This window comes from Neodiprion fabricii, chromosome 4 (assembly GCF_021155785.1).
Source record: "Neodiprion fabricii isolate iyNeoFabr1 chromosome 4, iyNeoFabr1.1, whole genome shotgun sequence".
Classification (NCBI taxonomy): Eukaryota; Metazoa; Arthropoda; class Insecta; order Hymenoptera; family Diprionidae; genus Neodiprion; species Neodiprion fabricii.
In genome coordinates, this window is record NC_060242.1 from 41,084,133 (window position 1) to 41,097,437 (window position 13,305).

The 13,305-nt window shown below is 41.4% G+C and overlaps 1 protein-coding gene across 1 annotated transcript; it reads right to left on the reverse strand.

Annotated features, from left to right (window-relative positions):
- Positions 1-200: 200 nt before the first annotated feature.
- LOC124179692 lies at positions 201-6,161 on the reverse strand. The gene is made up of 5 exons (XM_046564364.1): positions 5,960-6,161; positions 1,402-1,576; positions 1,182-1,336; positions 948-1,064; positions 201-694 (listed from the first exon to the last, which is right to left on the reverse strand). Exons 1-5 carry the CDS (start codon positions 5,977-5,979, stop codon positions 514-516), a joined length of 648 nt encoding a protein of 215 aa, XP_046420320.1. The 5' UTR covers positions 5,980-6,161; the 3' UTR covers positions 201-513.
- Positions 6,162-13,305: the final 7,144 nt, after the last annotated feature.

Sequence of the window (13,305 nt, forward strand, 5' to 3'; positions counted from 1 at the left end):
ATTATCGTTCGTGAGGAGTAAAAAACTCCAGTCGTGCATCGGAGCTGACACACACATTATTTTTTTTTGAATTCTTTATTCCATTTGTTCATTTAAAAATAACTTGCAATCTATACTTCGTGTACTCCCTAAATGATTATGGTCATCATTGTATTCCTTGTATTTTCAGTTAAAGGTTCAGTCGAAGGGGGATAAGTAACTTCGCGAAAATTATATATATTGTACATTATTTAGTATACATGTATTCGATGATTGCCACTTTGACTGCTATCACAATTCATACGACACGTCAGATCTATTATAGAATATAAAATCATTTACGAAGAGTTTATGTAACAGTTGGGGATTTTCAATTACCAAAAATAGGTATATAAAAAAAAAAGAAGATAAATGTAGAGGCTTCAGTCAAGCCATCACCCCACCAGTACTTTGGGGCTGACTTTTCGCTTCAAACTTCTGTCTTCGTTATTGCAAATTGATTATAACAACGAAATACGCTGCTTGCACGCTTGTTTAACCTCTACGGAACGGCTTAGGCTTCAGTTCAACTTCTTCCTGCTGGGTTTCTTCCTCAACCTCTTCTTGAACGGGCTTGGCGGTGGCTCGTGTGGCTCCGAATCTGCCTCGATTTGACCTTGACGCGCTGTCTGCCGCTTGGCCACCTCGGCTTCGACTGTTGTTCGACGAAATTGACCTGAAGAAAGTAAAAGGTTAGAATCATCACCCGGTTTTCACCCTGATTGTTTGTCATCGATAACGACATCTCGAGGTGTTATTTATTTCTCTATAAAGAACACTTTCGACTGAAGATACCGCTGAAAAACTATATTTCCGTTCATTTTGGGAAACTAATTTTGATGAACTTCAGAGTAGACCTTCCGCTGTAACAGCTTATAAACTCATCGATGCAAATGACCTCACAGTCAGTAAAAAACACTCGAACTCACTTTGGCCGTTGAGTTGTTGGCTCAGCGGACTCTGTCGCGGGAGAGTCACGAATGCTGTTGGTGTTAACGACCTGGGCTCTTCTCCTCTTCAGAGCGGCAAGAAGGTCCTCGTTGGATCTGAAATTTCGATACATGACGTAAGAAATGTTCCGTTGTAAAAGGTGTTGTTTTAACAGCATGTCAAAACCATGGCTGATCAGCCGAAATACCCTGAAGAGCTCTTCAGTGGCTCACCTGAAGGGTCTGACGCCTCCTCGAACCTTCTTTGGGGCTTCGGTTGTCGTGGTCTGGACCTCCTCTTCCGCCTCTTGATTCTCCGCCTCGTAATCTTCAGGGGTCCCCTCTTCTTCGACGGGTTCTTCAACGGGCTTGGCGGTCGTTGTGGTGGTCTGAAAATGCCATACATTAAGAGTGTGACAATGGATGACACAAAATCAGATCCCGGAATAATTACCGCCGCAGGTTTCCTCCCGGTGGGACCGCGTCCTCTGGTCAAGAGAGCCAGACGTCCTGCGTTCCTCGCAGGCGCCGGAGTTACCGGAGCCACTGGGGCTGCTGCAGGCTCGTCATCGTACTCGTAGTCCTCATCGGCACAGTTACACGCGGCGATCAGGCAAAGGGCGATTAATCTGAAGCAAGCATGGAAGGGAGTAAGTCTTGTAATCGATGTCACGAGATGTGTTAATGGTGTTCATGACTGTGTTCTGATGGACGACACTCATTGCGTGTCTGAGCATTCGGTCGGCTTCAAAATTTTGGAAAACTTGTACATTGTCAACGGAACATGATGCGAAGCATTTACTGATACAGTATGAAAGACTATACTTATACTTCTAGAATTTTTATTCTCTGTTCTGTATAACTGAGGTGAATAGCGACGTTGGGTAAGATCCTTAGACAGGCTAGACGATGCCTGGAAGTTGACGCCGAATGGAAAACTCGTCTCAGTGCCATCATACCGCTAGTGTCATTGTAATTATGAAGATTGAATCGCAGCCTATAATCTCGGCGCATGTCTAGCGCCGCAAATGGACCTACACATAAAAAGACAACTGTGCGGATGCCACGATCTATGTATTACGCGACTTATGCTGATGCATGGTGCAATAAATATGTTTGTTCATCACTCTTCAAGTGGCATTTAGATGTCAAGCCAGATGATCACATTTGACGTTGCGTATACTAGGACTTGATCGTCAAAAACTGCTGAAATAGCGGCTGAACTTTCGGCTGAGTATATTTCAATTTATTGGCTAACTAACATGACGATTGGAGACGCAATCGTGGTCGTGCCGTTATAAAAAATAAGAAACTGTAAAAAATAAATTTTTCGACTGGATGTCCTTGAGCCTATAACGACCCCATTTTCATATTGCTTTTCCACACTCTGCTCTGGGTTGGATCAAAGCAATGGTCTCATGACATGTGGATAAATGAAGAAAAATAATTGAAACACTCTTTACGTCGTTCCTGACGTGGACGAGCGTACAAAATGTTTGGGTATCGATATTCCTCAACTGCTTCTGCATAATTGTCTGCATTATTCATGGCCCAGTCTCGACCAACGTGACTTCTTCAAAGCTATTCACAGACTACAAAGAACCCGTAGATTCGTAACCACATAGAAACCAGATTCCTTATGCCCTATGACATTCACGTACCAAACTGACTTTCTCTGCCAGCTAACTCGGCACTATGCAGCCCCGAGCGATTCTCCGGTTCGTAGGATACGAAGAAATCACGAATGTCACCGAACTCGTTTGGCTTGATCTTTGTCTAATACGATTTTCCCAAACATCGGGAGCCAAGATTCACTTATGTTGCTCGCTTCACAAACCTCTTCGGTATCTCGAAGAATCAATGTAGCTGGTTTCCTGATTGGTCGAAACCAAATATCCTTGACATTCTACATTTATACCATACTTTCCAACAAGAATTTTTTGCAACTTATTCACACATTGGTGCACACTAATCCTGACGATGCCTTTGATGCTTCTTCCATTGTGTCGCGTGGGATGTCAGAAAATTTGGAGTCTTGAAAACGAAAACGACAAGTCACTAATAGCAATGCGTTTTCCGAAAGAACGAATAGAATGTGGTCTAGCTTCAAGGTCTCTGAGTTAGAATGTGATGAGGAGCAGCTGAACGTGGTCAAAACAAATTATATTTGAATAGCCAAAACGCCAGTTCCAACCTCAGGTATAATAACTTCTCACCTATCCTCTATGAAGCGGCACGTCTGAAACTACGTTACTGCGGCTATAAATATTCAACTTCAATTTGGATAACCAGTTCCTAGATTTCTGCACTATGGCATTTTTCATATCTCTTCAATTCTGAAATTCGTACGATGTATCCGATCCATTCTGGTTCTCACCGTCAGTTCCAATCCGCTTATCGTCTGCATAGTGTAGATAAAATACCTTCCACTTTGAAAACGAACTTGTAATCAACCGATCGGTATGAATGTTGAAAAGCGTCGTATAGCGCGTCCATTGAATTTTAAATACTGTATCCGAAAAAAGAAATGCGTTCTTCCAGTATGTCGATACCAGACCTAGGAAAGTGATGTTCCATACCAATCTATACCAAAAAACGTGGATTTCAGCTGCAGTGAACGTCGTAGGCCCGCTATTACGGAATTCAAGCAGGGTTAAATTACCACAAAACTTTTTAACAATGCGATAGTTTTTGTTTACTGTTTAATCGAACTAAACCAATACATTTTTTTACCTCAAGCATGCCTCGCGTTTTTCAATTACCCGCAACGTGGTGCGGTAAGAAAGACCAAGCGAAGCTTGAACGTGGCCCGAGTGGGACTCAGTGAAAGTGAGGATCTCTGGAGGCGGCTTAGCGCTGCCGGGTTCGAGGTGGCCTTTGAGAGATTCATCGAATGAAATCGAAAGTAGGTATTTTCGAAAGAACTTAAAACTGAGCACCATGCGATAATGAGAAATGTAAGTAGGTGCTGTGCACGAGGCAATAGCAAATAGGTTCAATAAGCGACGAAATAAGGAGATTGCGCCGATCCGATGAACTCGGAGTCACGTTGCGCCCCTTGGCGATGAGCCAATTGGTTGTAAGAAAGTTTATGTAACCGAGAGAGCATACTTATATCCCTCTGCGAACCCTCCCCCTTCTGCTGAGTCCTTACGGTTTGCCAATCGGGATTTTTGACTGTCGTCGGTTCAACAATACCGAGGAAAGGATCTGCCGTCAGAATCCTTGAGCCAATAAGTGTTAATATTGCTTAACCAGAACGCCATCATGCCATTGTCCACAACTTAAATCCTCAACTGAAAGCATCGTAATTACATGCAATCGCGAACTAAGAGCATAGTCAATTATCAGAGATTTTTTCTTTAGCAGTTTTGTAACCAGGATCAACAGGCAACGGTTCTCAGCTGCCTCGATCAGACCATCTCAGTGCCAATATTTAGCGGCCTGCGGACTCCCTTGTCTGCAGAATGCTTTGCGGAGACTTCTTCTTGGTCTCCAAAGACATTTTTCCCCGTCGTACATATCATTCAGGCAAACCAGTAACTCTGTTGCGTGTTTTCGCGCATAACGCTGATCTCAGACACTTTCGGTTGACCCCGATCAAGTGAGCATTTGGCGCTTGTCATAACCGGTAACCCTTCACCAATGCGAGAAAACCAAACTTAATCCAAGCACCGGATTTGAGCTAGTTTCTCGCCTCGATACGTAAATAATACCACGTGGTCGAATAATTGCACAAGGGCTTGCTCATTTTTTCGAATCAAGTTTTGGTTTATTCGAACCCAGGGAGAGTTCGTTGCGTGATTCATCGAAATTTTATTGTTATCGCATTCAGCTCATCCCGCTGCGTACAGATCAGAGATTGTGGTACAAATTAGCCGTTTCGCTTACTCGTTATAAGAAATTTTTCGATCTTACGCAACATATGATATAACCTGTAAACTATGCGAAACCGCATCATTATTTGTTCGGCTAAAGATTTACGGCCAAATCCGGATAATCGTCGTCTGACTGACCACGATCTTTTAATAGCCTTCACTGTAAATGTAGCCGAGACTCTTACTTGAATATCGTCGGAGCTGATGAACGATAATTGTAAACCTGTTACTTTGCGGTCGTTCGAAGCTAAGCACCGATTTTGAAGCAATGTAGCAAATTATACTAGCTCGTATAAAAATCTTGGAACCGTGATTTCCTGGGTCATTATTCACTGGTACGCTGAGAAAATTCACAAGTGAAATTGAACGCTCTGAATACTTTATTTCAGGTCATCAGCATCACATCATTTTATTTCTGATGAAATCGAGAGGTTTGGGGATTCGTAAATAGAAAGCAAGGCTCAAAGAATATGTTTCAATTATCCCGTTGTTCAGTATTTTAATAGCGGTGCCATCGTCAAAATTTCTATACTTGTTCCGGCAATCGAATTAGCCTACAGTTGTAACGGGCAATTTCAAACCGAATGATTAAATTTTCTGCCAATACGCACTTTCCATTTTGCACGAGCCACCAACCAGCCACCATATGTTTTCTCTCGATGGCCGTTCACTTTTGTAGTTTTGATCAGGTTCCCTTCCAATTACTTGCTATCGTGCATTCACATTCTGAACTGTAGCGCCATATCATTCGAACCCACGTATTCGTTTATCATAGTTTATTATTGGCTGATATTAAAAGGAGACAACAAATCGCGAATATGAAAGAAGTAAAAGAACCCTAGTAGAAATAGTTCGTTACGTAAGTAGCCGCTTTTCGAATCCTGCGGTGCAATGCGCACGGAGTCTGGTAAAATATCTGACTGACCGACTGGCCTCCAGATACCGGGCGAAAAAACAATCCATGATTATCCAACCGTGACACCTTGGTAAAAAGTCGCCAGACAACAATCGAAGATTACTACGATAGTAGAAGCTCAGCACTGATCAATCACAGATTTTTACGGACTCGGAACACAACGAGCTTCGTTGTCGTAAGGACGTTTACTTGCAGATGGTTTGGGACCATGTACTCACGTGACAATGCGGAGCCTCATCTTGGGCTTCGGTGTGTTTCGGTGAAGTCAAGAACTGCAGGTTCTCCGGAGATGTGCAGGACCCGCGGATTTCGCTATCGACGAGAGGGTGATGTCGAATAGATGCAACAAAGAACGTACGATGGTCGGAAACACTACAGACGCGGAGACAGTGTACTGCGAAGTGCACCGCTGGTTCCCCCTTCCCTCTATATATATGCCACTCTCACTCTGGCACCAACCACGCATACGTTTCCGTTCGCAGCTTGTTCGTTACACGATCGTTCCAATCCTGAGGGACTAGCGGCGCACAGCTCAACGACCACCACCTTGCCTACTGCATCGTTTCACGTCTCTGGTACTCACGAGCACGTGGACCTGTCAGAGCGCAAGTACAAGGGCTCAAAACGCTCCTCTTTGATGATGCGTTCGGGAAGAAACGAAAATTGAACATTTGGACGCGTAGCAGCTGATTTTCTGACCATCTTTACTGACAATCCCAATCGTTTCGTCCGAGGGTTTATTTGATGAAACGATTTAATCGGTGGTTACAGACTCTGCAACATTCTTTTTGAACTATGCTACATAAAAAATATAGCGAAGGTATTTTCTTGCTGTGAGAAATTCGTAAGAAGGAAATTACGTGCCTTAGAGAATATTTCGTTACATTGAACTTTGAAGCGAAGATAATTAATCGGACAGTGTTGTTTTCGAGTAATTTTATAGTTATCTGACTTGCTTACCAAAGCAACATTTTCCACTTCATATAAATTTATCAAAGATTTATCGACGATGCGAAGAAAGGTTGCAGTTATTCTTGCGTCTTCACATAAGCTTCCATCGTAGTATATATAACCTGACCTATGGAACACCGTCATGCGCATTGTAAAGTACACTTGAATGTAATAGATTTTGAAAGTAACGCTTCGTCGAATTTGTTACCACACCTTGAACTCCGCCTGCACGATTCGATTTTTATTAAATCGTTATTGCTTGTCTGGAAATTATTGATAATCATTATTTGACTACCTGGTCGTGTGGCGTAGCATGTGGTCTCGTAGTCTTTCGAAATAATTTTACGCCAAACCGGAAGCGAATGCGAAATTAGGAGGTGTGATAGAGCGGCTAGCCTTCGATTCTGATCATGTCCTTAAGTCACATGTGATGAATAATTGAACTGGGTCAAAGTTTTCTTTTCTTAATTTTTGTTTTTTTTTTTCACTTTATATTTCATTCTAAATTCAGTTTCAATGACAATCCGTTCATAAATTGTTTATGATTACGAATTTTCCAAACGCCCATGGCTTAGGCAAGAAAATTTTATCCTGTGAATTCTGAAAACTTCACTAATTTATAATCGTCTGAACTCGATCTATACCTGCATGAAAAATAGAAAGGAAGTTTCACCGACATAGCTTACCTATGTGTAACTTGCAAGCGGTAAGTATAAGCTAAACACCTGAATTACGCATTTGTCAATTTTTGTTTTACGTTCAGTTTGCACTTTGTCATATGCGCGAGGATCAACGTAATCGTTTGTGCCAATAGATTGTAACGGGCTTCCGTGTCTCGGACATTTGGCTCTTACGAATCGGGCACATCGTCTGTTAGGTGGGATAAGGTGTTTCGTAAAATAAATAAAAACCCATTTATTCCTGCTGCACCAACAATTAGCTTTCAATTATGTAAGCTTTCCCCTAATCCAACAATAATCAACGAGACAGTGTCGTTTTACGATTCTTTACGACACTGGCCAAAATCTGTAAGTTGTTTTACGAGCCACGCTGAGCATGTATTGCTTTTCCAAACACTTTCTCCCTCTCTCTATTATTTCGAATCACTTATGACCTCATGACTATCATTAAGCAACAGACAAAAATGATCCAATTTTTCAGCAATTTCGGTAAAAAAAAAAAAATTTATTTATTTATGTTCGGGTATTTAACCTTTGCTTAGTTTTTGGTCTTGCTTGTTCTACCCTTGTTCGTACCCATCGCTGAAAATTCCTTCAGCAATTACGCGGGGCTACTTCGACCTGCCTCAACCCAGAGGGAAGCTGTTCGAAGACAAAAGGAAGGTAGGTAAGTTAATTAGTTTTGATGAAAAGTTGACAATGACTCGATTACGTTACAACAGCCGAACAAATTTAGCGTCTGTAATTGTCTGATACGATTTATCCAACGCTTGCAGGTAATAAAGAAAGCGTTAAACACCCGGGAAAATTATCATAGTACCCGACGGATCGAATCAGTGCAGATATCACGAAAGAATAGTAATGAAAAAGTATCAATGCGAAATGAAAGTAAGTGTGACTGCTTCGGGATGATAGGTGAAAAGCGAAAACAAAGGGGGCCCAGAATTCGTGTCGTTACGTCGGCCCCCGATCGGATCAAGGCGTGAGTAATACTCTCGAAAGTACAGCACTCATCATTGTCAGAGTCAGGATTCAAATTCCACCCATATTTGTTGTGAAAAAAGCGAAAGTATTCGTGGCCCAAGTGAGCATAGTATTATTGCCGCTTTTACAACTTGGCCGACGTAACGCGTGGATGTCGTACAGAGTCGAGCGATGGAAAACCTTGACATTTCAACAGGCGTACGATAGGATAATCGCTGTTCGTGGTTTGTTTCTATTATTTTCTCTCCATTTTTTTGTTCATGTTCCTTTGTAACTGAAATAAATTATCCAACTGGACAACGAGCTTCTCGGATCGACAACGGGCAGTGAAAGTAATGCTGCGACCTCGCACCTAGCTGAAGGCAAGAATGCCGGCGTCTCTCGTTTCGTTACACCTTAGATATACATATGCTCGTACTATTAAAAATTTCAATATTTTTCCCCGCGCACGTTCCGACTTACGCTACGCGTCAGACCTTGATTCGATCATATCAGTTAATTGATTCACTGTCAATTGCTCGCCAACCATTCCGGAAAACATGCAAAGGTGTTCTCTCAAATTCTTCGTTTCTAACCTTATAACTCGTACCCTGTTATACGACTAATACTTCAACAGCTCAAAGTACCGAAATGTATCTTTGGAATAAATCCGTTGCGGAAAGCCTCCAAGGACAGGGTATACAGGTTGTACCATCCGTCCTTGGATTTTTTCAACGCAGGTTGTTGGATAAGATGCACAGCGTAACGCGTACCATTATTATCCTTCTCCATGACGTACCTGCGCTGCTAAGCTGTTGGTAAGAAATCAATTAACGATCAACGTTGGGAAAATGTGTCACGTTCTTTTTAAACAAAAAATTCCACTGCCGAAACGGAATCTTAGGTCAGTTATTCGGCACTGGTGTAGGTATTAGAAGTTGTTAATCACTCGTCAATTTGATGTAGGCACCTGATTTCAATATTACAAAGATCTTAGAAGACTTCAGTGATTTCAAAAGATTTTAAAAGGTTCCAACAAGTTTCAAAATATTTCGAAAGATTTCAGATGATTTCCGAAGCCTTCAAAGATTTCGGAAGATTACAAGGATTTTAAAATATATCATAGATTTCAACAGATTTCAGAAGATTTCGAAAGATTCAGATTTCAGAAGATTTCACGAAGTTTCACAAGATCCCGGGAAAAGTGTACACCAGATTTCACGAGTGATTAACCCCTCGTAAGATGTTCCGATGACGCATGGTGAAAGAATATAATACGTAGCTTTCTTGACTAGGTATTAATGTTCAAGTGACAATTATCGACATTTCATGCTGACTGCGTGTTCGCGCAGCTCATCCACCGTTTATTTTTGCCAATAACGAAGCCCGATAGTGCGGACCCGCAAAATCTTGGAGCTAAACAGAGGCAATGTGACTTGAAGGCAAGAAGTGTTGTGTGAAAGTGTGCATATGTTGCGAGTTATTCTACGTAGCGTGCATCCGACTGTTCAATCCTGCCTCCCGATTATGACCTTTTCCCAAAACCTGCCATTCTGCACAGCGCGCGATTTCGCAAACCACGATAACGCGCGGCACGCGACTTTCTTTCGTTAATTTATCTCCTCGAGTCCGTCTTTTAATGTCAACGCGCAGGTAATCCAGTTGCAACTTCGATTCTGCACACTTTCGGAAGATCGAAAGTGACTCGAGTTGTTGAATTGATTTGAATTCATCAAACCGGAGTAGTCCTAAAAACGTTTTCAGACGTTGTATCTCTTCTTGGAAAGCTTCGCTCGAGCGTCGGTGAATACTGCCTGAAACTTGTCGGGACACTGTAACGACGATGTCTTGATAATACCTCCAACGAAGGGAAATCATTTTTTTTGTTTTTCTTTTTTTGCAAAAAAGACTCCCTATGGCAAGGGGGATGATGGGGTCAGAGGCGTTGGGCGTAGCGAACAAATGCGTCCCTATTTAATTGCTCTCCATGACGCAAGGCGTCTTTGGGTCCCGGGAATGCTGGGACTGGCCTGTGTCACACGTGCATGAGTCGCTACATCTACAGAAGTGGCAACTGCCGTGGTATGTCAGCACGGCACCGTTTGCGTAATCGTTAGCAGAACAGCCTCTGGGTTGCTTTGCCTTAAATTCAACGGGACCGCATTCCTACCGAGGTGGACCTCTCAGGCGCCATTCCTGACGGGAGCCGAATTGCCACGACCAATTGAATCGCAGCTTCGAAGCTGATGGAGATTTAAATTATCAGTCGTATAACACGAATTGTTATCTGCGAGTCCGACATACCCAGCAATGAACGCCGGTATTCTCATCAGATTTATCTGCGGGCCCCGAAAAGAAAGTCCTCGATTCCGGCTCTCCTTGCTTATTTCGCCCTGTCCAGCTGTCCGTGAGTCTCTCCGTTTGCCAGGGAGTGGCCGGTCCACACACACGGTACTTCAATAAGGTCAGGTTCAATTTCTCTGGCCAAGTAGCGAGGGCTACAAACGAACGCCAAATTTATCGGGATTGTAAATAGCTATCGAAAATATTGTGTTTTGAAATATTGTTTCGCCATTTCCAGAAAGTAAGGCATGGACGCATTTACTCCAGCAGTAATCGAGCGATATCTTTGGTCAAAGTCGGTTCAGTTATGGTTTTCATATCTTTCCAATATTCTTAAAAATTTAGATTTAGTTTTGAATTTGTTCTAGCGAATTCGACCAAAAAAAAAATTCCTCAGCAAATAACTTAAAATTGTCGTATATAAGAAGTTGATTAATTGGTACCTGTTGTTTGTTTCCGAGCTCAATGCCTGTACAGTTGCACTAACATTTTCTAAATCCTAGTCAATTTTATATTACGGTTATTTATTTCATGACCATGAAGATGCTACGATTCTCTTGCAGAATGTTCTTCAACAGTTCATACCATTTAACAAAGTATGAATCCTGAGTAGATGCAGTCGATTATTGAAGGTGTACAAACGGTTTCGAAGCGCAAGTTCTTGAAAGCCGACGAAGGGTTGATTACGGGTATTAGGAGCGAGTGAGATTGGCAGGAACCGTCTGGTAAATACAGTCGGTTGCGTCTAACAGTATTCATATGTTGGACCTATACGCACAGCTTGCAGCGAAAGTTACTGTATATTACAATATACCTATAATAATGAAGTATATAACGCTGCTATCTTGACTGTATGTATGTATGTATGTGTGTATTTACGTACACATCTATGTACAAGCCACACAGAGCAGTGTTGTATAATACGCACGGCCTGTATTGATATTAGATTAACGCGTAAGAACTTGCATAACAACTAATATCACAGGCGATGGAATTGATTTCAAGTTTGTTTATTTGAAAGAAAGGCGATCGATATTGATACCCGAGCATGATGAAAGTAATATTCAAATCATGGCGTGTTACTACACGCTTGGGTCACATTTTGTTGAGAATTGAAAGCACATGAGGGGAAAGGAGTTGAGAATAATTTTCTTCTTGATTTTCAATATTGAAATTATATATACCTATCATTACTCCACCAACGTAGATTATGATCGATAATATAATATTCAGTGATCAGAAACATTTTCAAAAAGTAAAAATTTATAATTCGTTCGCTAGCAGGCTCTGTTCTGAGACAATTTTATAAGATCTTCAAATTATTTTTAATACATGGTTTTTCATTGGTCGAACGTTACCGGAAGATAAGGAACTGAGTCTTATTTTGAAGTAAGCCACATTAGAGGTTCGAAAAGATCAGTAAATGGAACGCGAAGATTCGGATTCTGATTATAAAATACGTACTTATCCCCATTCGGTTATACCACGAAGTTGAAGAAAAATGAGGCAAGACAGCAGCCTTGAAATGATTAGTTTGCAAAAAATTTATAGCTTCTGCAGTAAAATAGCACTGATTTGCCAACAACTCAATTTAAATCGTCAGAATGATGAAAATGTGTACAATTTTGGGTCGCTCTTAAATTGAAATGAAAGAAATCGAATCTAATAACACAGGCTGCGATAGTTTTTCCTTGACAAAACTGAATAGTAATTTCCGTAAGTAATCGGTATGGTTGTTTAAAAGAAAAATTTTTAAATTCCATCTTGTAAATTTTCTGACAATTTTTTTTCTGTTTTCTTAGTACTACTAGAGGTAACTTCCAATTTCTGCGGTAAATATACGTATCAATGGTAGTGTTGATATTTAAATATTCATCTATCCTCACTAATTGTTGTTTAGGAGGATTTTAAGCATACTTAGAGCTACGTAAGTAAAAGAGAAAAAGATTGAACGGGAGTTTTGAAGAAATTAGAAAAAGATATCACAAGTCTTTTTGATTTATCTAATCTCTTAAGTCTTGTTTAAAACGAATGCTGTTCACTTGATAACTAAACATTCAGTTTTACATTCATGATACATTATTTTTTATAAAAATTGTTAAAAAATCTGTAAATATGCGCATCCTGCATAAAAAGATATGTCCATACGCTGTAAAAAAAAAAACCAGCGCTATATTTCAATTCAACATACCTAAATACCTAAAAAAAAAGTATTATGATTTTAAGGTAAAATTAAAAGTTATATTTCTATTGGCTGTGTAATCAATCTGTTATGAACAATTCCGCGCGGCATATCAGACGATAAAGGTGAGATCTGATATCCGAGAAAAATCAGCTTCGGTGTCGAGATCTCTGAGCAGCTTGGCATAACTGATCCAGCACCTTCAGCCTCGAGATCTTCTCGCCTCAGCCAGCCGGTTAGAGAGGATCGAGAGGAATCTCAACGGCGCAGCAGGCATTCTTCGAATCCGTGGCTGGAGGATGGAGGTTGGTGGTTTGGGCTGCGGTGTACAGAATGCGACAAAGGAGTTGTCGGCGGGTGGCGCCGACGGGGAATCGGAGAACTACCGAGCCGTTCGTGACGTCGTCAGTCACTTGTTGCGTCGCCGTGCAGCAGCAGTCGCTCG